This window comes from Panthera tigris, chromosome C2 (assembly GCF_018350195.1).
Source record: "Panthera tigris isolate Pti1 chromosome C2, P.tigris_Pti1_mat1.1, whole genome shotgun sequence".
NCBI classification, from domain to species: domain Eukaryota; kingdom Metazoa; phylum Chordata; class Mammalia; order Carnivora; family Felidae; genus Panthera; species Panthera tigris.
The window spans coordinates 9086649-9114604 of record NC_056668.1 but is presented as its reverse complement, the minus strand read 5'-3'; the positions used below and the strand labels follow the sequence as shown (position 1 = coordinate 9114604).

General features: G+C 41.2%; 1 protein-coding gene across 1 annotated transcript in view; it reads left to right on the top strand.

The window, feature by feature from the left end:
• The first annotated feature begins 7994 nt into the window (after nucleotides 1–7994).
• Nucleotides 7995–27956, top strand: part of MORC3 (MORC family CW-type zinc finger 3) — a 41102-nt gene continuing 21140 nt past the window's right edge. Inside the window, exons 1-8 of the mRNA XM_042956913.1 lie at nucleotides 7995–8109; nucleotides 18117–18189; nucleotides 19672–19804; nucleotides 20697–20911; nucleotides 21493–21640; nucleotides 23161–23308; nucleotides 25409–25537; nucleotides 25745–25864. Of these exons, the coding sequence (XP_042812847.1) occupies nucleotides 8071–8109; nucleotides 18117–18189; nucleotides 19672–19804; nucleotides 20697–20911; nucleotides 21493–21640; nucleotides 23161–23308; nucleotides 25409–25537; nucleotides 25745–25864 (1005 nt within the window). The 5' untranslated portion in view covers nucleotides 7995–8070. The remainder of the gene's footprint in view (nucleotides 8110–18116; nucleotides 18190–19671; nucleotides 19805–20696; nucleotides 20912–21492; nucleotides 21641–23160; nucleotides 23309–25408; nucleotides 25538–25744; nucleotides 25865–27956) is intronic.

Here is a 27956-nt window from a genome sequence, read left to right as displayed (position 1 = left end):
GCCAACAGGTGGAAATGGCCCAAATGTCCATCGACAGATGAATGGCTAAACAAGATGTGGTCTATCCACACAACAGAATATCATTCAGTCTCAAAAAGGAAGGGAATTCTCACACATGCTACAGCATGGATGAACCTTGAGGACATTAGGATACGTAAACCAGTCGCAGAAGGACAAATGGATAACTCCACTTGCGTGAGGGACCTGAAGTAGCCGAATTCATAGACACAAAGTAGAAGGGTGGATACCGGGGGCTGGGAGAGGGGGATGGGGAGTTCGTGTCTAATGGGTACAGTGTTTCAGTTTGGAAAGATGAGAAAGTTCTGGAGATGTGTGATGGCGACACCACAATGTGTGCGTAATCAATGTCACTGTATTGTACGCTGAAAAAGGGTGAAAATGGCAAATTTTATGTGCTGTGTATGTTACCCCAATAAAAATTCTAACACAAAACCAAAATTACTGTGAGTTTAAAGGGAGGGCGCGGAAGAGGGTCTAAGCCAGGGTTCCCCTTACGCGATGAACAGTGTCTGTCTCATCCTGGGTTTCCCCCACAAAGTCAACCAGAAGCAGAGGGGAGGTGGGAATTTAATCCCTGGGACCTGGAGGCCTCCCGTCTGTCTCTTCTGTCTCCCCGAACCACTCAGCATTTTAATCTCTTGCATATCTTTTCTATGTTGTTCGAGCTGCGTGATACTCTTTTCCTTCACCCGACACGTCCCACTCAAATTGTTTATGTAACAAACATATGGGAGCCAGTCTTTGAGATCCGAATTCCTCAGTCTTGCTTCTTTCTGCAGCTCCTCAGACACAGTGAGGCACTTTGTCACAGGGCAGCCCTATTAGAGCACCTACTAATGTCATAGCCCATCGCTGGCTGCGAGGCAGGCGCCCCTTTTGTGGAAGAGAGAGACCCCGTATCTTCTTCGGTTCCTTCGGGGTCTGGCATATGTAGGCAGTCCACAGTAACGAAATGAAGAACATAAAGGTTGATGTTTCTGATAAGGTGGTGCTGGAGGAGGAAGAAAGAGTAGGAAACCCCAGTTTGAATAAAGTAGTTTGTAGGACTAGACAGCGGGGGGCTCAGGGAACAGTGGGTTTTGGGCCCCAAACTTAGACCCTCTTAGTAACCACTCCCCGGAGGCTCCTGCTGTCTCACTGAGCACCCAGTGTTGGCGCCCGAGGGCACTCTTCTTGGCTTGCTGTCCCCACTCTTCCCTGCTGGTCCTTGAACTACCTGACTTCACAGTCAGCCCAACCCACCTGAAAAACATGTGAAGGCTGCCTTTTCTATCCTCCATGAGCGTGTCCTCAATTCTTATCGGACCCTTTGACAACAAAACACTGCTGTACTGTGTGGGGGGTGAACACTTGGCCCTGGGCAGCACCGTACTGGTTGGAGAGCTCTTTGTGTTATAGTAAAGCTACTATCTTAACTCATAAGCACTTGATTGTATATTCTTCCAGGTTTCCCTTGCAACTGTTTTCCGTTTGTTTCTGAATCTAAGCCAGGTTAAGCATCTAATTGTTAAGGAATCTAAATTTCTTCAGGAAACAGACGAGTTGTCTAATATGATTGGGAGAGGTGGAGCTTGTGGTTAGTCAAGGAGCATGACTGGCCTAAAGGCAATCAGACTCAAAAAAAAGTTAATACATATACATCAAGGGACGCCTGGCTAGCTCGGTCAGTAGAGCATGTGACACTTGATCCTGGGGTTGTAGGTTCGAGCCCCACTTTGGGGGTAGGAATTACTTAAAAATACAGTCGTTAGGGGCACCTGGGTGGCTCGATCAGTTAAGCGTCCAAGTCTTGGTTTCAACCGGGTCATGATCTCACAGTTTGTGAGTTCCAGCCCCACATTGGGCTCTGTGCTGATAGCACGAAGTTTGCTTGGGATTCTGTCTCTTCCTCTCTCTGTCCCTCCCCCACTCATGCTCATTCTCTTGTGCTTGCTCTTTCTCAAAATAAATAAATAAACTTTAAAAAATGAAAATAAAATCTTTATACACACACATGCATATATATACATCAATATAGTTTTTTTGACATCAACATCTCTAAATGGCTAGTTATGAGATAGATGAAATCCCACTTACAATAACAACAACAATAAAATATCAAGGGGGAAAAAAAAGCTTCGTAAGAACTCCTTGAAGAAAATATTTCTGAAGGAGTAAAGGACACTTGGAGTGAAAGGAAAGGCTCACTAGGTCTTAAAGAGGAAGACCCAACATCATCAAGTTGTAAATTCTAAATTAATCTATGAATTTAAGGCAATCCCCCAGAAACAACACTTGGTTTTTGTTTTGTTTTGTTTTAACAAGATAAACTCATCCTAAATTTTATTTGGAAAAATCGGCAAAAGTAGCCAGAAATCTTCTGAATACAAGGAGTAAAGAAGAGAACTACACTGAGTAGGTCTTGAAACATATTATAAAGCTAAAATAATTGGTACCAGTGCAGGAATGGACAGCAGATCAATAGAATAAAATAGAAAGTCCATCAATGGACACAAATGCATAGAAGAATGTAGTATTCGAACCAATAGGGGGAAAGACAGGTGGCTTATTTGATAAATGGTATTGGGATAGCTGGGTAACCAACAGAAAAAAATAAGAAATTGGATTTATACCTCCCATCTTTCACCAAAATAAATTCCAAAGAGATCAAAGATTGAAACCATGAAGAAACCATAAAAATACAAGAAGAAATCAAGAGAAGGCATGTATATAAGCCAATAATGATCTTTTTTAGATGAATATAAATCCCAGAAGCCATAAGAGAAAGTTCAATAATTTTGGCTATATGAATTTTCTTTTAAAAATTCTGCATAACAAAAATCATAAGCAAAGTAAAAGACAAATGGCAAACTGAGAAACATATTTGAAAAGACTCCTTTTACGAAGGGCTAATTTTTCCAATACTCAAAGAACGCCTATTGAAAGATAAAGTATAGAAAGATGGGCAAAAGAAATGAACGGGGGGTTCTACACACACGAAAAAACAATTGGCTTTAACACATGTCAAATGATGTCCAAACTTACAATATAAGGAAAAACTTAAAATTGCTCTGAAATATTATTCACTGACTGTTTCAGCAGATATTAGTATTAGGGGAAAACAGGATCCCTTCTACAAATAAGGAATATAAATTAGTACAAGCTCTTTGGAGGAAATTTGTCAATTTCTATCAAAACTATGATTGGGTGTATCTTTTGACCCAACAATCCTACTTCTGGGAATTTTCCTGATATACATGTATAACTTACATAAAAATTATTCACCGTAGTCTTATTGATAATAACAAAACTTTGGAGACAACCTTTGCCCACCAGCACAAGGAAGGATTGGCGAAAGAAATTACAATACATCAATAAAATGGAATGTTATTGAGGAATCCAGCTGGCTCAGTCAGTAGAACATGTAACTCTTGATCTTAGGGTCATGAGTTTGATCCCCATGTGGGGCATAGAGATTACTTAAAAAAAAAATGTTAGGAAGTTGCAAAATAACATGAGGAAGTTCTTTAGGCTGTTTTGGAAGGATCTACAAAATATACTGTTCAGTGTAAAAGTCAAGGTGCATATCTGTATAGGTTTGTGAAAGCAACCAGATTTCACACTGTATTTATTAAATCAGGGAGATATTTTATTTGACAAATATTCTAACTCCTGTATGGACTTCAAACATTTCTCTTTCCTTGACCTAGTCCATTTTCCTTTGACTTAGTCCTACAAAAATACTGTAGGCTGGGTGGCTTAAACAACAAACATTCATTTCTCACGGTTCTGGAGGCTAAGAGTTCAAGGTCAAGGTACCTTCTTGGTTGTTCCTACCTTGTCTTCACATTGCACAAGAGTTGAGGGAGCTCTGGCGGGTCTATTTTATTATAAGGGCACTAATATTCATGAGGGCTCCACCTTTGTGACATAATCACCTCTCAAAGGCTCCACCAAATACATTCATTGGGGGTTAGGATTTCAATGTATGAATTTGGGGGGGAGACATTCAGTCTACAGCGCTCCCCAAATAAGATAGTTTTCTATCATTAAAAAAATCACATCAAACTCAGCTTTTTTTAAAAAATAAAGGTTTCCATGTAAGCTTAGGTTTGATACAAGTACCAGAGGGGTGTGGTGGGGCATTTATTTTCCTGTAAAATCCCCTTTTATACCAACGTAGTGTAAGTTCAGCCTGTACGTGTTTGCCTCACATTTTTTTCGATATGAGTAAGCCTTGAGGATGTAGAATTCCACAGTGTGCTCAACTGTGTTAAAAAAAAAGGGGTGGGGGGGACAAGAATCTGTATATATAGGTAAGTACTTGCTTGCACATGAATATATTGCCTACGCTTGTAGTTGTCCTAACAAATTACCACAAATTTAGTGGCTTAAAATTACAGAAATTTCTTCTCTTCCAGTTCTGAAGGCCAGATGTCTGAAATAAGTTTCACTGAGCTGAAACCAAGCTGTCTGCAGGGCTTCATTCCCTCCGCAAACTCTGGGGGCTCTAGAATGGAGTGGCCTCGCCTTTTCCAGCTTCTAGAGCTCATTCCTGGCATTCTTTGGCTCAAGACCCCTTCTTTTCAAAATCAGCAGTATAGCATCTTCAAGTCTCTCTCTGCTGCAGAGGCCAAATAACCTTCTGTGATCCCATCTCCCTCTGTCCCTGTCTTATATAACTTTTTCTTTTAAGTTTATTTATTTATTTTGAGGGAGAGAGAGTACGAGAGAGGTAGGAGCAGAGAGAGGGAAAGACCAGAATCTCAAGCAGGCTCCATTCTGCCAGCAGAGAGCCCGATGCAGGGCTCAAACTCAGGAATCCTGTGAGATCATGACCTGAGCTGAAGTCAAAAGTCTGACGCTTAACTGAGCCACCCAGGTTGCCCCTGTGTCTGTCTTACAAAGACCCTTGGGATTGCATCTAGGGCCCAACCACATAATCCAGGCTAATCTCATCTCAAAATGTGCTGAACAGCATATGATCAATAAGGGAAGTTGGAATAATAATAACAGTAACAAGTGAAGAAGTTGTCAGCCCTAGACTGACACAGCACTATACTAGTAAATTAAAACTCTGTTCGGATTCCCACAAAACGATAGTTGAGACTCATCAAATTGATTTCACAAGTCACAAATGGGCCACGATTTATTTAACCAACACAGTCTTGAGATCCTAAGTTCAAGAGAGGAAACCTTGGCTATTTTGTTCACCACGGCATCCTTAGAGCCCTGACGTTGACAGATATGAAGAAGGCTCTCAATAAAGAGTTGATAAAAAAGCCTGTTACATAACAATCTTAAAGCTGGAGGGAACCGAGAAATTATCCAGTGCAGGGCATTACAAAGGGTAGTAACTAGCACCCTGATTTAGGCGATTCACATTATGTCATTTGCCCAATGAGTGAGTGGCAAGGGTGACAACAGAACTTTTTTTTTTTTTTAACATTTCCTCGTACATTCAGATCTTCCTCTACTTATGATGGAGCTACCTCTCAATAAACCCATTGTAAGTTGAAAATATAGTAGGGTGGGGGCGCCTGGGTGGCTCAGTCGGTTAAGTGTCCGACTCTAGATTTCAGCGCAGGTTGTGATCTCGAGGTCATGAGACTGAGATGCTCACTGAGCCTGGAGCCTGCTTGGGGTTCTCTCCCTCCCTCTCTCTCTCTGCCCCTCCCCTGCTCGCACTCTCTCTCAAAATAAATAAACGTTAAAAAAAAATCGTAGGTTGAAAATGCGTTTAATAAACCTAAACATATCGAACATCAGAGCTTAGCGTAGCTTCACCTTAAATCACCTTAAATGTGTTCAGAACACTTACGCTAGCCCACAGTTGGACAAAATCATCTAATACAGAGCCTGTTTTATAAGAAAGTGTTGGATATCTCTTTGTTTAAATACCGTACTGAAAGTGAAAACCAGCCTGGTCCTATGGGTTGCAACTGTTGTTAAGTGTGTGGGTTGTTTATTCTGATAGCATGGCTGATTGGGAACTACGGCTTGCTGCTACCCAGCATCATGAGGGAAATCAAACCGGATATCGCTAGCTCGGTGTTGACCTTAAAAATAAAATAAAAACTGCCAGTTGTTTTACTGGCAAAATTGGGCTTACTTAAGAAAAAAAGAGAACTGCAGTTGGGGACAAACAAGTTGCGGCAAAGCCATAGGTGATTTCAGAGACTAAAGGAGAGGTACCCTTTCTGAAGGAGAAAATGGGTAGAGTGGGAAGGCTGTTATAAACTGAAAAGTCCACTGGAGTAAATTGGGAGTTCAAAGTATGGTGTCTTGGCTGAGCTGTTTCGGGGTGTAGGAGATAAGGTAAGGCTTTATTCTTTTCCCCACTCTCCCCCCACCCCCCATAGTGAAGTAGTACCAAGCAGCAAGGTCAAGTCCCGGTAGTGTCAAGACAGTCTCTTCCTGTTGGGTCTGCAATTGACAAGGAGCGGTAGGTAGGGCGGGAGAGCGCCCTCTGTCAACCCCCCCACTCCACTTTACCCAGGTTTCTGGTTATTAATTTTCACATCAGCAAAAGAGCAAAATTCGAAAGTCCAAGTACAGTTTCTACTGAATGCGTATCATTTCCGCACCACGGTAAACTCGTCAAATCCTAAGTAGAACTGGGGTAAGTGGGGGTGGGGGTGGGGTTACCATCTGTATTGGAATATTTAGTCTACAGTAAGCCTGGACTAATGTATACCAAATTGTTTATACGTTCTGGTGAAGAGATTGGGAGTAAATTTTGTTTCATATCTCCGTATGATTTGCATTTTTACAAAGGAAATGTATTACAGTTTAAAAACGCGGGGTGCCTGGGTGGCTTGGTTGGTTAAGCGTCCGACTTCGGCTCAGGTCATGATCTCACGGTCTGAGAGTTCGAGCCCCGCATCCGGGTCTGTGCTGACAGCTCAGAGCCTGAAGCCTGCTTCCCATTCTGTGTCTCCCTCTCTCTCTGACCCTCCCCCATTCATCCTCTGTCTCTCTCTGTCTCAAAAATAAATAAACGTTAAAAAAAAAAATTTAAAAACGCGATAGGTGGGAAGAGGGTGGGAGAAATGGGATAACTTTTTTTTTTTTTAGTTGAAAAAAATATTAGGGGTGCCTGGGTGGCTCAGTCGGTTGAGCATCAGACTTTGGCTGAGGTCAGGATCTCACAGCTTGTGAGCTTTGCCATCAGGCTCTGCGCTGACAGCTTGGAGCCTGGAGCCTGCTTCGTATTCTGTGTCTCCCTCTCTGTCCCTCCCCACTCAACGCTCTGTCTCTCCCTCAAATAAACATTAAACAATTTTTTGAAAAAAATCTGAAAAAATTCAGCGAAACAAAAACAAGTGTTGGAGACCTGACAGGTGCTTAAACTTACCCCAAATCAGCACAAAGACATAAAAGGAAAAACAAAAAGCAAAAAACCTAAATGGATATTAGAAACAAAACAAAACAAAACAAAACCGTTTCCATCCTCTCTTTACCTGCAATATGTAACAACCCTATATTTCTTCATTTCTCTATCTTCGCCACTCAGCCCGGTGCTGGGCTCCAAGCCGACACCGAATAAATGTGCATGCGAGAAAGGACTCTTTTCATAAGGATGAAGGATGATAATTTCCAGGACAACTCCAGTATGCACAAAATCTACATTTCGTTAGCAAGGTTTCAAATCCCACGGACACAGGTGGGCACGGGATGGCTTTTTTGGCGCAATTCACTTCCAGCCAGGTCAGGCGCCTGGAGCGCGCTTCTCCGGGCCCCGGCACACGTCGCTCTAGGCTTCGAATTCCAGACCCTCAAGTCTCCAGGTCCGGTTAATGCGGCGACCCGTTCGCGCCCGCCCGTCTCACGCATGCGCCCTACCCCTGCAGGGCCGGGCGCGGTGAGCCCAGTTCTTGGTTTAAACCAGCCTCAATTTACCTTCCCCACAGCTCTCCGTACCACAGTGCCCGAGGCGGAAGTGGGTGGGCGGGGCGGCCGCGCGCCCCGCCCCGGAAGTGGGTGGGCCCAGCAGGCCGTGCAGTCTTCCCGGCCGCCTCCCAGTCGGGTTGCGGCCGAGGCCGGTCCTGGCTTTGTAGCTCGCTCAAGATGGCGACGCAGCCACCCAGCGGGATCCGCCTCAGCGCGGTGAGCAGCCGCGAGGGGTGGAGCGGGCCGTGTCCCAGGAGGGCGGGCAGGCGGGCAAGCGAGGGGGGGCAGGCAGTGGGCGGTGGCGACTTGTCGGCGCGGCGGTTGGGGCCGCGGCGGGGCCGGGGGAGGGGGCGGCCATCTCGCTCCCGTCGGCGGAGCCGCTCGGCGGCGGGCAGGGTCGGGCGGCGCGGGCCGGGCTGCGTTCCGTTTCCCCCGCGATAGGTTTCTGTTTTGCCTTCGCGGCTTCGGGGCGGGCCGGGGCCGCGGCCCCTCCTCCCGGCTCCCTCCTGGCTGCCTCGCAGCTGTCGTCCGAGGGCGAGGCCTCGGTGGTCGGGTCGCCCGCCCCTCGGACAGCGGGGCCCCTGACCCCTCCTGGCCTGCGGACCCGCGGGGCGCCCCGGAGCGGGGGGGGGGAGAGCGGCAGCGGCAGATCGCGGCCCGAAATGCCAGGCGGCCTTGACCTCTAGGCAGTGGGATGGGGTGAAGCGAGCCGGAACGAGTCTTCCTGATTCGTTCACATTCCTGCCGCTTCCCTCCAGTTAAGCCCTCGGGCCCAAATCCCCAGGTCACTGGGCTCTCCCGTTTCCTGTAGCCTCTCGGTCGTGTCTGTTTCGGGGCGTTCTTGGAAATCCTCCAGTAATTCTCGTATCTACTAGTCCTAAGTCGTAGGGAGCGGTCGCACACTAGAATTAACATTTCGCCTCCTAAAATGTGGGCGTGGCTTCGCTGCCTGATTATCCTTAAAAAGTTGGTGTTGATATGCGGAAGTGTACCTCCTCTTTTGAGGTTGGTGACTCTTGCCAGAGAATGTCTACCTTAGTCTCGTTAAATTGAACAATCGGGTGGTAATACCATTGCTTTAAAAATGGTGCATTGCCCTGTGACTTTTTTAGATTTATCCAGATTCTTACCCACACCTGGTATTGTTGGACTTTAACAAATTTTTCCTGTGTGACGAGTGTGAAATGTACGTGGGTTTACTTTACATTTCTTTGACTGTGAAGTTAAAAGTTATTAACATTTTACTCCTTAAAAAGAAAAAAACCTATTTGTGGGACGCCTGTGTGGCTCAGTTGGTTAAGTGTCTGACTTCAGCTCCGGTCGATCTCGCGGTTTGTGAGTTACAGCCCCGCCTTGGGCTCTATGCTGACAGCTCAGAGCCTGGAGCCTGCTTCGGATTCTGGTCTCTCTCTGTCCCCCACCCCCCGCACTCAAGCGGCGCTGGGGTGTCTCTCTCTCTCTCTCAAAAATGAAGGAAACATTACAAAAAATAACCTATTCGTATCCTTTGTCCATTTTTCTGTTCTCTTTTAGAGAAATTTTTATTGATCTATAAGCATTCTTTACCCATGCTGAATAAAGGTCCTTTGGTTACATAACTGGCTTATTGAATGAGATAGTATTTAGTAGTTTGAATATGGAGAAAACTTTATTCTTCTTACGTCTGGCTTTAAATATTACTTGCTAATGGTTCTTTTCCATGCCCGAGTGGATCTGGGCAGATATAATAACACACTCCAATTAGCCTCAGGTATTGTAAAGTGTGACCTCATCTAATTTAAAATCTCTTATTCAGTTTAATGGCTGGCCCTTCCCCTTCCCAGGTTGGGCCACATTCTGGACCAGAATCGTGTAGAGGGGAAAGGGAGTGAACTGGTTGGGTCCTATTTCTACACTTGGATTCTCTTTTCCTTCCCTGGCCCCTGCAATGTCTCAGGCTCTTCAAGATTGAGGTGATAAAGGGAGCAAAGACAAAGGTCAAAACAGGGTTAAGAGACCGGTAGTGTTGTTAGCTGGCTGTCTGGGTGAAACAGCTGTCCCTGTGCTAAATCTTTCTTTTGTGGATAATATGGGCTGTTTGGAACCCCATTGACAGAAGTCTCCCATCTGCAGCTTCTGGACTGTATCTCCACCCATCTTCTTGCTTTAGGACAGGAATTGGCAAACTACAGCTCATGGGCCAAATCCAGCCTGCCACCTGTTTTTGTGTGACCCACAAGCTAAGAATGATCCTTAAACAGTTGGGAAAAAATCAAAGAATATTTTGTGACATAGAAAAATTATGTGACGTAGACATTTCAGTTTCCATAAAGTTTCATTGGAATATAGCCCTGCTCATTGTTTGCATATAGCTCTCAAATGTTTTCATTAGGGGAGTCTAGGAATTAATGAGTTTATGCATTTGTCAAAATCATAGACCCTAAGGCACAGAGGTGAACCATAATTATGCAGTTGTTTTTTTTTTTTTTTTGTTTTTTTTTAATTTTGGAGGGTGAGAGATCTTAGAATGGACTGCAGAGTGACAAAAACACTTAAATTGTTGCTTTTTGCTTCCATATTTCTAAGTAAAAACGCTGGTACCATTTTGTTATTTTCCAGTAGTCTGCTATGGATTTAACTGACATGTGCACACTCTTCAACTCCTCCCATCCTTCCCATGCATGTATCTCTCTTTTTTGTTGAATTACTGTCTGATTTATCACTCTTACCACAATTCACAAGTGAGCCAAACAGAACTATGATTGCATTTCCTTTGCTGTACAGCTTTTTGTTTTTCTGAAGTTAATAATTGTATTTTGTTTGCTTAGATTTGGTCTGTACTGATCACTCTTTCATCCAAACTTTCACAGACCTAGAAAATCTTTTCCAGATGTGCTCAAGCACACCCAATATTTTGTCAGTTTTGTTGGCTCACTTGTGTTTTGGGGACTTCCCTTTATCATTTTTCTGGAAATTTCCTTCCCCTTTTTGTTGGGTCCCCATTCCACATATTCCTCTTTCAGGGTTTACTCCCTTGGCAGGGACAACAGGTCAGTGACTGAGAGCATGGGCCCTGGAGCCCACTTGCCTGGGTTCAAATCCTGACACCTGGATGTGTAACCTTGGCAAGTTACTTACTCTCTACGCCTGAGTTTCCAGTCTGAAGGATGGGCATAATTTATCCACTTCAAAGGGTGGTTTTAAACAGTAAAGGAGTAAATACATATAAAAGGCCTGTGCATGTAGTAAGCACTCCGTAAATACTTGCTATTTTTGTTCCTGGTAGTGGCGGAGCCCATCCATCCTTCCAAAAACAGGTATACCTTCTTGAAAGCAGAGTACACGAGAAGAAATTTTATGTCATTTCTTGGAAATACATTGCTTTCTCTTTACATATCATTTAGCTGGGTTTGTAATTCTAAGTTACAAATGATTCTCTTAGAATTTTAAAGGCATGCTTTATTGTGATAGAGTTCTGTGCATTGTATTGGGCACTCAGGCTAGAAACTCCAAGTCCTTCATAATCAGGAAAGTTTTCTCATTTATTTGACAAATTTCATCCCTCTGGTTTTCTCTTCTCTGTTGTCTCTTGTTTTCCTTCTCACTGTTTTTTCTTTCTTTTCTGTGAGATTTTCTCCATTTGTTCTTTTACCTTTCTCTTACCATGTGTTTAATTATTATAAACACTATCTTACTCTCTGAATGTCTTTTTAAAGTCTCCCTGGACAAAGTATTTGCTGTTGCTGGGCATATTGATCATAGTATTTTTGTGAAGTTTTTGTTTTGTTTTGCTCACTGCATTGCTGCTACTTTGTTCCTTTTTCTGCGTGTTTTTGATTTCTAATTTTACACATTCTCAAGTGTCCGGAGGTGGTTAACCTGCTTACATTTCCAAGTGAGACACTAAAAGCTGACTGGAAGATGTTCGTACACGATAGAGCCCCTTCGGTGGGCTTCAGTGTTGGGTGATCAGGCAGGAAGGAATCGGTCATATTTTGTTGGGGGCACCCTATGTCAGTGTTCGTAAGACCATAGAGAGTGCAAGTGTTCGAAAATACGTTTGTTAAAAATAACTTAAACATTTGTGATGAGCACTAGGCGTTCTATGGGAGTGTTGAATCAACTATATTGCGCATCTGAAACTTATATTAACGCTGTACGTTAACTGGGATTTAAATAAAAACTTAACAAAATATAAAATAAACATTATTAAAAGTTTTTAAAAAGTGGGAACAACAAAAATAAGATGCTATCCAGAAGGGCTTGGCACAACTTGTAAAAGAACCAAATGGAGCTTTTAGACATTATTCTGTTTTCTAGAGAGGAATTTTGCATCTAGTCTCTTGCCATGGCATATATAATTCTGGTTGGTAGCTCATCTGAAAGCTCAGCTAGGGAAAGGAGTGTCCATTGTTCAGTGTGCTGACTTGGTATTTATCTCTTTGTTTATTATTGTGGCAAAATACGCTTCACATAAAATTTACCATCCTAATCATTTTTAAGTGTACAAGTTAGTAGTGTTACATACATTCACATCGTGGGGCACCTGGGTGGCTCAGTCGGTTCAGCCTCCGACTTCGGCTCAGATCATGATCTCAGGGCTCGTCAGTTCCAGCCCCGCATCGGGCTTTCTGCTGTCAGCGCAGAGCCCGCTTTGGATCCTCAGTCTCCCTTTCTCTCTGCCCCTCCCCACCACATGCATGTGCAGGTGCGTATGCGCTCGCTCTCTCTCAAAAATAAACATTAAAAAAAAAATCTTCAGATACATTCACTTTGTTGTACAGTCTCCAGAACTTTTTATCTTGCAAAACTTAAACTCTGTACCCATTAAAAAATAATTCTCCATTTCCCTTCCCATAGCCCCTAGCAACCACCGTTCTACTATCTGTGAATTTGACTCCTGTAGGTATCTCATATAAGTATAGTCATGAATTATTTGCCTTTTTGTGACCGGTTTATTTCACTTAGCATAATGTCCTCAAGGTGGTTAGCTGTAGCATGTGTCAAGGTATCTTTTTGAGGCTGAAAAATATTCCCTTGTATGAATATACCACATTTTGTTTATCCATTCGTTGATGGGTATTTATGTTGCTTCCACCTTTTGGCTGTTGTGAATAATGCTGCTATAAACACGGGTGTACAAATAATCTCTTCAAGATCCTGCTTTCATTTATTTTCAGTATATACCCAGCGGTGGAATTGCTGGATCATGACAATTCTATGTTTACTTTTATAATATGATCCTGGGGCACCTGGGGGGCTCAGTCAGTTGAGTGTCCAACTTCGGCTCAGGTCATGATCTCACGGTGCATGAGGTCGAGCCCCATGCACAACTTGTAAAAGAACCAAATGGAGCTTTTAGAAATTATTCTATTTTCTAGAGAGGAATTTTGCATCTAGTGCATCTGTGCTGACCGCTCAGAGCCTGGAGCTTGCTTCGCATTCTCTCTCTGTCTCCCTCTCTCTCTGTCCCCCTCTCTCTCTGTCCTTTCCCTGCTCATGCTCTGTCTCTCTCTCTCTCTCTGTCTCTCTCAAAAATAAACAAACATTAAAAAATTTTTTTTATAATACCGTCCTAATGAGTGTGAGGTGGTATCTCATGGTGCTTTTGATTTGTATTTCCCTAATGATTAGTGATGTTGAGCATCTTTTCTTGTATTTAGTGGCCATTTGTGTACCATCCATGGAGAAATATCCAGGTCCTTTGTCAACTATTTAGGATTTTAGTCCTTTTGGTGTTGATCTGTGTAGGAGTTCTTTATGTGTTCTGGATGTTAACCTTGTACCACATACTTGCAGATTTTTTCCCATTCCATAGATTTTTCATTTTGTCGGTTGTATCCTTTAATGTGCAGAAGTTTTAAATTCTGATACAGTACAATTGATTTTTTTGTTTCCTGTGCTTTTGGTGTCCTATCCAAGATCCAAATCCAGTGTCCTGAAACTCTTCCCCTGTGCTTTCTTCTAAGAATTTTATAGTTTTAACTCTTTATGTTAGATCTTTGATCCATTTTAATTTCCCCCCCGTATGATGTGAGGTAACGTGCAACTTGATTCTTTTGTGTGTAGATATCTAGCTTTCCCAGCACTGTTTATTGAAAAGACTGTCCCTTCCCCATTGAGTGGTCTTTACACGCTTGTGGAAGATCATTTGGCCATAGATGTGAGGGGTTTTTTTCTGGGCTGTCTGCTGACTTGCCTTTAACCCACCTATGTTCGTTGTCTCTGAGCTGCCATCATCACTTGCTCCAGAAAACAGGCTGCCCGCTTTCTGCTGGGTTGCTTAGAGTAGTTGCAGGATGAAAGAAAGAACGGGGGTGGGGGGGGGAGTCTTTACTGTTTCTTATTCTCCTTCTCTTTCTTTTTCTTCTATGTTTGTTTATTTTGAGAGAGAGAGAAAGAGGCCGTGCACAAGCAGGGGAGGGGCAGAGAGAGAGAATCCCAAGCAGGCTCCGCACTGTCAGCGCAGAGCCAGCCCACTATCGGGCTCCAACCCACGAACCGTGAGATCATGACTTGAGCCAAAGTCAGACGGTTAACTGACTGAGCCACCCAGGCGCCCCAAACCTGTCTTGTTTTCATACAGCCTCTGGTACCTTTGACTTCAGAGCCACAAAAGTCTAATTCCTGAGGCTTTCTGGAGTTCTGCCAAGGTTCCTTCCTGGTCTGCTTCTTGTTTTGTTTCCCCTATCCTACAGGTTTCAGACTTCGCTCTTTACAGGCTATTAAATCAGTGTCATTATCCAAACCACGGACTATTCTATGTACTATTATCCATCATTTCTCTGACTGTTTCTGTTCTTCTGGGTTTATTCCCTTTTTTCCTCCCTTCATGACAGAGCAATTTCAGTTGGGAGCGTAAGTGAACACTCTATGTGTTCAGGCTTCCAAAAAGTTTTATATATTTAACTGATTTTTTAAATTTGTGACTATTTGTTGATGCTAATTTTTTTTAACGTTTATTTATTTTTGAGAGAGAGAGAGAGAGAGACAGACAGACAGAGTGCAAGTGGGGGGAGGGCAGAGAGACAGGGAGACAGAATCCGAAGCAGGCTCTAGTCTCCGAGCTGTCAGCACAGAACCCGACGAGGGGCTTGAACTCACAAAACGCGAGATTATGACTTGAGCCAAAGACTGACACTTAAGGACTGAGCCACCCAGGCGCCCTGATTCTAAAAGTTATATTGATTCTTTAAAAAATCTGGGTGGTCTTCAGAGCATCTTGGTTTTTTGTGCGTGTTTCCTACTGTTTGGGGGTGGGGGTGATGTCTAGTACTAGTATATCTTGCCTGCTAACATTTTCTCCTGGTGGGTTGTTCCCTTAAATGTTATTTTAGATTGTGTACTCAAAATACTCCCCTAAATAATGACGTAGGGAATCGTGTGCTGTCAGATTGAGGCTGTGTCTCCGTAGTGGTTCTGCAGGTTATATAAATTGAAACACTTAACCCAAGGGAAGGCATGCCTCTTTTTACAGAACTTCGTGTTACACTTTTTTTTTTTTTAAGCATCCAGATCCAAACAGACAAGCTTCCCATTAAGCAGATTCCCACCCCTCCTCTGCTAATGGAGGGGAAGAGGAGTGGGGAGAGGGGCATTTACTTCCAAATCTATCTCTGAGTCACAAAACCAAAACCTTTGTATTCCAGTCACTCATTGCATCCTCATTATCAAATCTTATTTTTAATTCCTTCTTTACTTGAAGCCATTAAGGATTTTCCTCATTTTTATTTTTATATGAGCTCAGTTGTGTCGTTAAGGAATACTTAACTTTTTTTTAAAGAACTCACATAGTGCTTACTATGTTTCTGTTGGTCTCCTGAGCGTTTTACAAATATTAAGTTCCTTAATATTCTTAACAGCCTGGTAAGCTGATATGATTGTCATCCTCATTATTATAGATGACAGAACTTGAGGCACAGAGGTTAAGCTTCTTGCCCAAGATCACACACCTAGTTAAGCATACTCTGTTCTACGTGTCAGCGCACGTGTGTGCGCGCGCGTGTGTGTGTGTGTGTGTGTGTGTGTGTGTGCGCGCGCGTGTGCGTCTATCTATTACTGCTTTGGCTGCTCCAGGGTGTTTTTCCCCCCCTCCTAGCTAATGACATGTTCTCAACATAGAGTTGAGAATTAAGAATAGGTGAGGGGCGCCTGGCTGGCTCAGTTGGTTAAGCATCTGACTCTTCATTTCGGCTCAGGTCATGATCTCATAGTTTGAGCTTCGCGTTGGGCTATGTGCTGACAGTGCAGAGCCTGCTTGGGATTCTCTCTCTCCCTATCTCTCCTTCCCTTCCCCCACCTGCATATTTGCTGTCTCGCTCCCTCTCTCTCAAAATAAATAAATAGACATTAAAAAATTTTTTTAAAGAATAGCTGAAAATAATTGCTTATGTTTAGAGATCCAGAAAGCCACTGTTTGCTATTCATTATTTCTTACTGATGCCGCCTTTGCTTTGCTCTCCTGGGATTCTTGCTCAAGAACGATGTGTGCTGTGTCAGTTTGGAACTGATGTGTAGGCTGAAGACATTACATGAAAATTGACATTACCACTATCACATTCTGTTCATACATCTAAAATTCAAAATGTACCATTTCTAACTCCAGACTTCACGTCTAACAGAATGTATAAAATAGAGCAAAGATAAATGCTCTAAGGGATTTTGGTGGTTAATTAATCCTCTCCTTTGGTAGTGGTTTCACACTCTAAAGCCCTGCCCCTTTATAAAATTAGAACAGGTGAGGACTGTACCGTTCTTCTGTAACTGGTAGCCTGGTAATTGCTCAGGGGGAGGGGCTGGGACGTGAAGAGCCTCCTGATGGCTGGTCCTGGCACGGTCCTCAGGTAGATTAATTTGAGAAAAGGTCTCTTGTGCAGGGTGAAGATCTGGAAATTGATTTTTATTAAAAACTCGTTGTAACGTATGCTGTAGAAGGTCTGAGTTACTTGCATTCCACATTACATGAATGTGTGCCTGCTCCTGTCTGAAGACTGCTCTTCTACAGAATTTCATTTCTCACATGTGTACTTCAGGCTGATGGTGAATGAATGCTTGGGGATTGTTTCAAGTCTAGTGCAGACAGAGGAAAAGTCGACCTCTTTCTGACACCTTGTGGCAGCAGCTGAACACTGCAAACACAGCTGGTTTGAAGTATAATCTCATCCCATTTCCAGAGCTCTTCATCTTAAATAAAGTGTCCACTCTCTTTTTTTCCTTTAAATGTGAGCTGATCTGTTTAAAAGGAACATAAAATACCCATTGCATGGAAATTCTCTGCATGTTGAAATTTTCTAGCCTCGGCCTTTCAAAGCCGCTTGTACATTTTTATACATTTGATATCTGTATTTCTAAGGAATTTTGGAGAATCCTCTATAGCATGAGGTTGATTGGTGTAGTCTTCTCTACTGTATTACTGTGAATAAAATCAGACCTAAAATCCTTGGAAATCAGTAACGTTTGTTTCACTTGAACTTCTTTTGACATTCTGTAAAAATGGTGGATAAATGTATATTACTCCACTCCTGCAGTTTTAACTGTAATGAACTTGGAGTAAATATTAAGGTATCAAATATTGATTTTCCAAAAGACCACTAGAAAAGCCTGTTGATTAATGTGTGACGTTTATTTTTAAAAAAAAAATTTATTACATTTATTTATTTTTGAGAGACAGAGTGAGACAGAGCACAAGTGAGGTAGGGGCAGAGAGAGAAGGAAACACAGAATCCAAAGCAGGCTCCAGGCTCTGAGCAAGTGTTCGAGCGCAGAGGTGGACGCAGGGCTCGAACCCACGAACCGTGGGATTGTGACTTGAGCCGAAGTCAGACACTTAACCGACTGAGCCACCCAGGTGCCCCTGTGAAGTTAAGTTTATTAAGCCTAACGCACTCAGGAGAAAACACCCCATTGGCAAGATCTTAGTTGTGTTTTCACAGTAATTTTGAGGTAAGTCTTGTAAGGGGGGTAACTTTCTGATTGGGCAGTTTATGATATCATAGCTTTGGAACGGTGGACCCGAGGAGGCAAGAGTTTTGAGGCAAGTCTTGATGAGTGAACTATTTAGTAGTTTCACACAGCCTTCCAAGAATCTTATTTCTCGGTTACATCTTCCACGTATATCCTGAAGCAAGCAGCTATAAGTTTTACTTGGTCCCAGAATTGTTTAATACAGGGACAGGAAATTATATTGGTTTCTGTCTCAAAAGTAAGACTTGAATTAATTTACATGAATCATTGGTTTGTTTCAGCTTTGCCCGAAGTTTTTACATACAAATTCTACTAGTCACACTTGGCCCTTCAGTGCAGTTGCTGAATTAATAGGTATGTAAAATTGACATTTCATGTATAATCTGTTGCTTGTAAGTGAAGTTTTAAAAAACTTTTCATTGCAAAATAATATGCAAATGTGCTGTTTAATAAAACAGATGGATCTTGAATGATAACCATTGGTAAAGGTTATCTAGTATAACAGCTATTCAAATCAATGTCAAATTAATTGTTCCTCAACTTTCCCTGTATTAGTATTAAAATATTTTGCCAAATTCATAAAACATGTTGAAAGTAGTATAATTATGATTATAAAAGAAATTGATCTATTGCAAAAATGGGAATGGTGGTTTTTAATAGTTGGAAATATGTGTAACAATGGGTTTTTCTGATGTTAGCAAGTAGGGGGATTAATGTTACGCTTGATTTGTGATAATAAGTTATTGTTTCCTCCAATAGAACGATTGGGTATAGAATTGTATTTTAATAGTGTTTTAATGAGCAGGAGAAAAGAGGCACGACTGGGATCACATTTGCATGATGGGTCATGATTTTTTCCTCTGGAAGATTCATGCAGGAGAGTGTTTTTCCTGAAGTGGCTGATTAAAAAGATTATTTTATTTTAATTGTAGGCTCCCTTATGGAAGGATAGTTTGAGAACCATTATTTGTGTTTAGTCCTAAAGATTTCAAAATATACCTCAGAAAGTAATTTTAGTCAGGGATATTCCGGTGGAACTTAGTTTGAAAGCTGACGTTATTACTGCTTTTGTTGACATTTTTTTTCACCTTTCTTTCCTTTCCTTTCCTTTTCTTTTCTTTTCTTTCTTTCTTTCTTTCTTTCTTTCTTTCTTTCTTTCTTTCTTTCTTTCTTTCTTTCTCTCTCTCTCTCTCTCTCTCTCTTTCTTTCATATTCCTTCCTCCTTCCCTATTCTGAGACAAACAAGAGTGTTTGCTAAACAAGAGTGTTAAGTGAGGATCTGTACAGAGATCATAGAAATATAAAAGCCACCAGAAACTTTGGTTAGATTGAGAGGGCCACAATTTGAACAACGGTGTCGAAGGCGAACCTTCATCTATGTGCCCAGTTTAGCAGAAAACATCACTGCTTTCCAATTTATTCAGTAACTCGTGGCATCCCCTCCGCCTCAACGTGTAGTGCTGGTTGACGCTCAGCTCTCAGCTTCTCACTCGATAGCCGGGCTGGTTCTTCGGACAGAAGAAGACCTCCCTGTCTTGATCATCGATTTGGCACAGTGATTCTTCCTGTTTGTACTTTTTCGGTACAGTCGGTACCAATCTTTGTTCTCTGTGTAACAAATGGAGGGCTTTGGAGAGAGTTAACTCTGTATTGATCGGTGAATGAGTCACGTACAGCAAGGTACGGTTTAGGGTCGTGTTTTCGAGTCTTAGGAGTTCCCTAAGCATTGCGGTTTTTAAAAACTTTGAAAAATAGATTGCCTGTTAAAGGCTTTTACTGAACTGATTGTTCTTTCAAAATGCAAAGTTAGAGTTTCTCAAAACTTTTGTTTCTCAGATAATGCTTACGATCCCGATGTGAACGCTAAACAGATATGGATTGACAAAACGGTGATAAATGACCATATATGCTTGACATTCACTGATAATGGGAATGGTATGACTTCAGATAAATTACACAAAATGCTAAGGTATGTCAAAGTGTCACATTTCTTGAAAACCTTGCTTTTACCCAGGGGTTTCCGGTGTCATACTTAATCGCCTATAGTTTTTGTTTTTTAAACACACGTGGTACCCACAGTGCCCTGTGTGCTCTCAAGTCTTCCCATCATCTTCTGCTGATTATTAGACAAGCCCTACCATCCTCCCCCTCCCCCACCACGTCTGACTTACCTAAAATTGCACCATTCCTTTAGAGTGGTAACACTGATGGCAGTTATTTACAGTCTAGCGTTAATTAGTTTTAGCCAGTATTGCCAATAAAATGCCACTTTTGGTGGGGAGTAATTTTAAAGGGATTCAGAGTGTAAGGAAGCAAGATAAAATAGTCACAAAGCCTTGGGCTCTACGGTCGTAGACTAGGATGTCAGTATGCAGCCAAATGTGCCTGAAAGGGAAACTGAGGTACGTAGTCCAGGTATACAGAGTAGAGAAATGTGGCAGCCAAGCCCTTTCCGCTGTCTCTCAGATACGTGTTGCGTTGCCAGAAACTCCACTTGGCGCCGTTAGTAATCATACCGCAGTGGGCTTGCTCAGATTCAGAAAATCGTTCACATTTAGACATATCTAAAATATCGTGGGGTGAAATCTCAAGGGTCCCAGGAGCCCACCTGAGAACTCAGCCGTTGGGACAGGGTGTGCCAGGCAAGGAGCTCCTCCTGGTTCAGCGTGTGTCACCCTTATGCCCTGCAGCGTGGGTTTAGTTTTCTTCTTTTCAAAGATGGGGAAACACCTCAAAATGCAACTAGAAAGGCTGAGTCTGACATTTATACCCAGGTTTTTTACTTGATGTTACAGGTTTTGAATTAAGAAAATGAAGATTATACGTACTTATTTTAAAAATCCTTTTTGTTTTCTTTTTAGCTTTGGCTTCAGTGACAAAGTCACCATGAATGGTCACGTCCCAGTTGGCTTGTATGGGAATGGCTTCAAGTCAGGTTCTATGCGTTTGGGTAAAGATGCAATTGTATTTACCAAAAACGGAGAAAGCATGAGTGTGGGCTTCTTGTCTCAGACCTACTTGGAAGTCATAAAAGCAGAACATGTTGTTGTCCCAATTGTGGCATTCAACAAACACCATATCCTTTTGATTTTGAAATAGAAACTGTGGAGAAACTCTGAAGAAATATTGTGAACCATTCCCTCCTTTTGCCCTCCTCTCGATTCTCATTTTTCAATCACAGTGTGCATTGTAGCTCTTGTTCCAGTCCATTGCCTCTTCACATCTGAGGCAGCCCTTTGTCCCTTTCTCTCTTCCATTGGAATTGTGCCTTAGAAACCCCTAACGCAAGGTGGCTGTGTTCTGTGTGCAGCTTCCTGTAGCTCTCCTCTGTATTTCAGTTGTATCATGTCTAATAAGATGTGTGGTCTGCCTTGAAATTTCCCCTAATGACCGTGAGAAGCAAGATATCTTTAGGAAAATGTCCTCTGTGTCTTTATAAAACACATTCAGATATTAGGAACTATGAAATTAGGAATCATAATAAATTTGCTTCTACTTCATCTTTCTTGGTGTTCATCTGAAATCAGACTGTAGTTTCAAAACTTAGATATTAATTTAGGAAATAGTTTTTTGTTGTTGTCGTTACCGAAATTTGAGTTCGCATACTTCAATTGTGAAAAATATGTTGTTGTTCTAAGTCTTTAACTTAGGATATACGACAGATGATAAATTTAGCAGAATCCAAAGCAAGCCTTGCAGCAATTCTGGAACATTCTCTGTTTTCTACGGAACAGAAATTACTGGCAGAACTTGATGCTATTATGGGTAAGAAGGGGACAAGGATCATCATTTGGAACCTTAGAAGGTAAATATCGACCTGAACCAGTGATTACGTGTGTGGGAGGTGAACTGTTTGTGCAAAAATAGTTGTGTTCTATTGATCCATGGTCGTACAGAATAGAAATACTTGGGAAGGTACTCATTTTTTGGCATAGGTCATGATTTGTCTTTTCCATGGGTGTTTTATTGAGGCCACTTTGGCTTCAACTCGAGGTAATTTCATATTATTAAAACTAAATTTCCTAGCCCTGCATATTCAGTATCCAGAGAGGCCAATTCTCACTTTCTGTTATTCTGTCCCTCTCCTCAAAAAGAAACAAAAGAAATGGGAAGATAATATCTCACCTGACGAGCCCCGACCTGTGTAAGTTAGGTAGAGAAGTCTTTGTCCGTGACTTAAAGCTAAGCATGACTTAACATCTGGTGAAGAAAGTAATGTGGATGAGGCCTCTGGATTGTTAAGGTTTTGTATCCTTGTGAGGATAAAATCATTTGCAAATAAGATTTTTTTAAAACTTTGGATGAATGTGTTAATGTTGATACCTAGACACGTAGAATGATATGAATAAAGCACAAATTGAGTGGTAAGCCTAAAATACTTTCACTTTAAATCTTTTCTGATCTCCCATATTCCCCTTTTTCTTGCTTTTTCTTTCATGCCCCTCCCATCCTCACTCCCCTCTTTTTTTTTTTATTTACACTTTTTATTTTGAGATACTTGTACATTCCTGTGCATAAATAATGGACCTCGTGTACCCTTCATCCAGTTTCCCCCAGTGGCAGCATCTTGCAAAACCGTAGTGCCGTAGTGTTGATAATGACATTGGTAGAGTCAAGATACGGGACATTTTCATCACCACAGTGATCTCTCATGTTGGCCTTTTGTATCCACACCCACTCCCTCCTTAATCCCTGACAACCTCTAACACGTCTTCCATTTCTGTAACTTTGTCATTTCGAGAATGTCCTATGAATAGAATCCTACAGTGTGAAACCTTTTGGGATTGGCTTTTTTCATTCATCCTATTACTCTGGAGATGCATCTGGGTTCTTGTGTGTGTCAGTAATTTGCTCCCTTTTCCTTGCTGAGTAGTGTTGTACTGTGTACGTGGACCACTGTGTTTAACCATTCACTAGTTAAAGCACATCTGGATTTTTACCATTTTGGGTTATTACAAATACAGCTGTAAACATTTACGCACAGGTTTTCATGGAATGTAATCTTCCTTTTTCCAGGGTAAATGCTCAGGAGTGTAATTGCTGGCTCATATGGTAGTTGCCTGTTTAGTTTTTTAAGAAACTGCCAGAATGTTTTTGGAGTGGCTCTACCATTTGACATTCCCACCAGCAGTGTGAGAGTGAATACAGTTTTTCTGCATCTTTCTGGATTCCTGTTCTTTCATTTTTCCCTTGCTTTTGTCTCCCTCCCCCCCACCCCCCAACCAGGACATCTACCGTGGGTAGGCGTTTTGTTTTGTTAGCAGTGTATTTGCTTATCTTGCCGTGAAGGTAAAATTTACCTCCTTCAAAAAATTGTTTTTATAGCTACAAAAGCGCAACAGAGTTTGATTTTGATAAGGATAAATATGACATCCGAATTCCTGAAGATTTGGATGAGACAACAGGGAAGAAGGGGTACAAGAAACAAGAAAGGATGGACCAAATTGCCCCTGAGAGTGACTATTCCCTGAGGGTATGTATTCCCCTCTTTCTGGACATGGGAGAATCAGCAAATGATGGAAATTCCATTTTCTGCTTATGTTATAAATGCTGTCAGTGAAAGTATCTCAGAACCAATTTATTTAACTTTTCATGAGCGCATTGGTGCTTGTATTTTGCTCAGAAAATGGTTTTTTAATTGCAAAGTCATCGGGTCTAATAGCACTTGCAGTTCTTTCACTGTGTGGTTACATTACTTGAATTAGGAATCCTAGAATCAGTATGTCCTATGATAGCCATAGTGATTGATTCCAGCAAAGATACCGATTGTTTTTTAAATTTAAAACGTCCTAGAACACACATACACACAGCTTAATTTACATCCAAAAGCAGTAAATTATTTATAGACTACAGATCCTATGTATTAATACGGTTTTGTGATAAATACCTTTGACATTAGACCTAGAAATGAATATGTTTTTAAGATTGAAGAAATTAATAATCAAATAACAGTAGGATATAAAAAGAATTTTTTTTTTATTCGCTGTCGTGATAAGACATATAATACTGACTTTTCCCTTGACCTTTTGTGCTGAGATTATTCCGTAACCCCACGCTGAGGATACATTTGACATTTACAGGTTTACCATGTAACTTTTGGAGATCTTAACAGTTACAATGGAAGATATTTAAGTATTCCTTGATATACCCCAAAACATGATTGAAGTATGAAAATCTTGCTCACTTAGGAAACAGGTCCAGAGGCAGTCAGAGTAGATGGTGTGGCTCAGGTCATGATCTCAAGGTCATGGGATCTAAGCCCTGTGTTGGCGCAGAGCCTGCTTGGGATTCTCTTTCTTCTTCTCCCTCTCCCTTTCCTTCTCCCTCTCCCTTTCTTCCCTCTCCCACTTGCGAGTTCTCTCTCTCTTAAAAAAAAAAAAGAATTGAAAATGGGTGCCTGGCCTGGTTCAGTTGGAAGAGCATGCAACTCTTGATCTCAAGTGTCGTGAGTTCAAGCCCCACATTGGGTATAGCGATTAGATAGATAGATAGACAAACTAACTTCAAAAAAAAAAAATTGAAAACACATTTAGATTCCTGCTGATTGTTACAACTCAATTTTGAAAAAAATACCAAGCTTATTTACTCAGCATAAGTGTTGGTATATTATTTATGATATTTTCCTTTTGAAGTATATAATAGACCCTTTTGTCTGTATTAGATTTTTTTGTCATTTTTGCCTAAATAAAATTTATTGCTACTTTTAAAATATAATAGCAATCAGGGCACCTGGGTGTCTCAGTTGGTTGAGTGTCCGACTTCCACTCAGGTCATGATCTCACACTTTGTGGGTTTGAGCCCTGTGTCGGGCTCTGTGCTGACACCTCAGAGCCTGGAGCCTGCTTAGGCTTCTGTGTCTCCCTTTCTCTGCCCCTCTCTTGCTTGTGCGCTCACTCGCTTTCTGTCTCTTTCTCAAAAATAAATAAACATTAAGAAAGAAAATTTAAAAAATAGTAAATAAAATATAATAGCAATAGGGGTGCCTTGGTAGCTCAGTCAGTTAAGCAGCTGACTTTGGCTCAGGTCATGGTCTCACGATTGGTGGGTTTGAGTCCCATGTCGGGCTCGGTGCTGACAGCTCAGCCTACTTTGGATTCTGTGTCTCCCTTTCTCTGCCCCGCACTTGTTCGCTTTCTTTCTTTCTTTCTCAAAAATAAACATTAACAAAAATTAAAATGTATAGCAATATATATATTTGACAGAAGAGTCAGAAAATATAGTCCCTTTTTTTGTACATATGTGCATTAAAAAAAATTAAAACGAGATCATACCACATACGCCGTTTTGTAACTTTTTGAAAAGTTTATTTGCAATTTAATATGGCATTTGTATAGGTCAATAGATTGTTTTCTGCACACCATTTCTCTGGCTTTAGTATATTGAGTTTCATTTTTAAAGAAGAGCAATCAAATGTTAACCAATAACAGCTTTATAGTCTGTATTGTTGAAGAGTTCATGGGTCCTTTATCAAAGCGAGGTCGTAGCTTTCTTTCTAAATACATATATCAGTAAAGTTGAACACATTTGTGGGTAATTATTTGGAAAAGACAGATATTATTGTGTGTCTTTTCAGGCTTACTGCAGTATATTGTATCTAAAGCCAAGAATGCAGATAATATTACGTGGACAGAAGGTGAAGACACAGCTGGTTTCAAAGAGTCTTGCCTACATTGAACGTGATGTTTATCGACCCAAGTTTTTAGTATCCTTTATCTTCCTTTTTATGACGCCATATAAAGACACATTAATAAAGTGTATTCCTCTTCCCCCTTTCTCCTTTTATTCTGGTATGGAGTCCTCTCCAACTTTGCCCTTTTTTATGCACTTTGGGATTCATTAAAAAATGACTTAGAAAGGATGATTTGAAGGAAGCGAGGTGGCATGTTCAGAATTTTCCTTAACATTTAAGACTAAAACAGTGAGAATTACATTTGGATTCAACTGCAGAAATAAAGACCATTATGGGATAATGATGTATCACAGAAATAGACTCATCAAAGCTTATGAAAAAGTTGGATGTCAGTTAAGGGTAAGCTGTAGATCTGAAAATATCTTTTATAAAGTTAAAATACCATGTTACTGGGTCAAATGTGAAATAACATGCTTTGTGTAATAACTTTTAAGTGTCAATGTGTTTAATGATGTTGGTATGGCACTTGAACTTAAAATACTTTTGCATTTCCCATTTGGTCCAAATAATCTTACGAGGGGGACAGAATATTTTATCTCTGTTTTACAGTTGAGGAAATTGGAGCCAATAAGTTAGGTAACTTGCCCAGACCTAAAATGAGTATGGATCTTAGGCCCGGATGCAGATCTTTTGACTGCATCTGGATATGGATCCGTGATTATTTCTGGGATGAAATTGGTTTTATTTAGTCCTGACTCAATAGCCAGAAAAACAGGATCATATAGGTGAGTACTTCTCTGGAGTTAATTCCTAAATATATTAGGCCTTCCTCCTAAACCACTTCCGTTGTTGTAGAATTCAATTTAGGTTGATGAACATTACCCACACTATGCTTGTTTGTTCATCCTTAAACATGTTTTCACAGAAAGGTTTTTTGGGGGTATATGTGTTAAGAATTGAGTGATAAGTTCTGAAAATCAAGTTTGTTAACGGTTTTATGTCTAGGCATATTTTGTTTTCCAGTTCTATGGTTTTCATTTTCCGTTCATCTTATTTCATTCTAAATTCTTTGTAGAATGATGTGAGCTCTACACAGTATAATAGTGTGGGTTTATCTTCAATATTATGTAGTAAGGGTTGTAACTCTGTTACATGTTTTACATCGACACAAGTCCCGAATATAGCATTTTTGCAAAAGTAAATAAACTTTGTTGGGCTCTTCTTGGTAACCACTAATTTCGGTCAAAAAATAAATGTAGAGGGGCGCCTGGGTGGCTCAGTCAGTTAAGCATCCAACTCTTGGTTTTGGCTCAGGTCATGATCTCATGGTTCATGGGATTGAGCCCCTTGTTGGGCTCTGTGTTGGAGCCTGCTTGGAATTTTCTCTCTCTCCCCCCTCCCTCTCTCTGCCCCTCCCCCAGCTCATGCTCTCTCATTCTCAAAGAAATAAAACATTAAAAAATAAATAAATACAGAAATATGGCAACCATGATATGCAGTATCAATCACATTTAAAAAACTAATTTTCATTTATAATCCAACTAGTAATTTTCAACAGAAGTATTCTATAATTAAAGTCACTAAATTTCACTGGTAATTGGAAATTCATTTTTGGTAATAAGCCTTATTTCTCAGGTGCTTTGGTTTTCAAAACAAACCGTGTATCTGTGACAGAATATTAATTATTTTTTTCTTTTGTCATTGATGAAATGACCAAAGTAAGGTACACAGCCCATTTTTCCAACCCAATTATGTTTGCATTGTGTATAATTTCTGGTTAGGCTTGACCTGGTAAAAAGTAGGCTTTTACAGCCAACTTTTATTTTTCTCTACCAGGTGATGGATTTGCCTATAGTATTTGCATTCTTTGAACTCAATAAACAGTTTTTAAAAAGGTGTCAGATATTTGATAGGATTTGCCATGCTAGATGATCAGAATAAAAAGATAAGGTACAGAGCATGCTCTCAGAGCTCTTTCTGGTGAGGGGACTGTAGTACAAGTCGGAAGCATCAGAAGAAGCTTTCTGGAGAGCATGGTGATGGAGTCTTAGTTGATGTTATTGTGTTGAAAGTCTGGCAAGGGTTTCCCAGGCAGAGAAAAATATCTGCCCAGGAAGGGAAAGAGGCTTCTGAGAACATGACCTCATTAAGGGAGTAGTTTGCTCTGCCTGGGGGCAGATGTTAGGTCGCGAGAGTAATGGGAGAGAGGCAAGAAGATGAGGCTCGAAAGGAGGCAAACAGGACCCACACATTGAAGGCTATTGTGGTTTACTGATCGAATGAGACAAACCACTGATGGTTTTGGTAGAGTGGGATTATGGTTTTGCATGGTTTCTTCTATAGTTGCTCTGTTTATGAACATTTTCGCTACGTAAGTTATATATTCTTCCACTTTTTCCTTTTGTCGACTCTGCTACAATTGTGAGTAAAATACACTTGCTGATCACACATAGGTAATCAGAATATGTGACTCATATACTCTGAGTTCAAT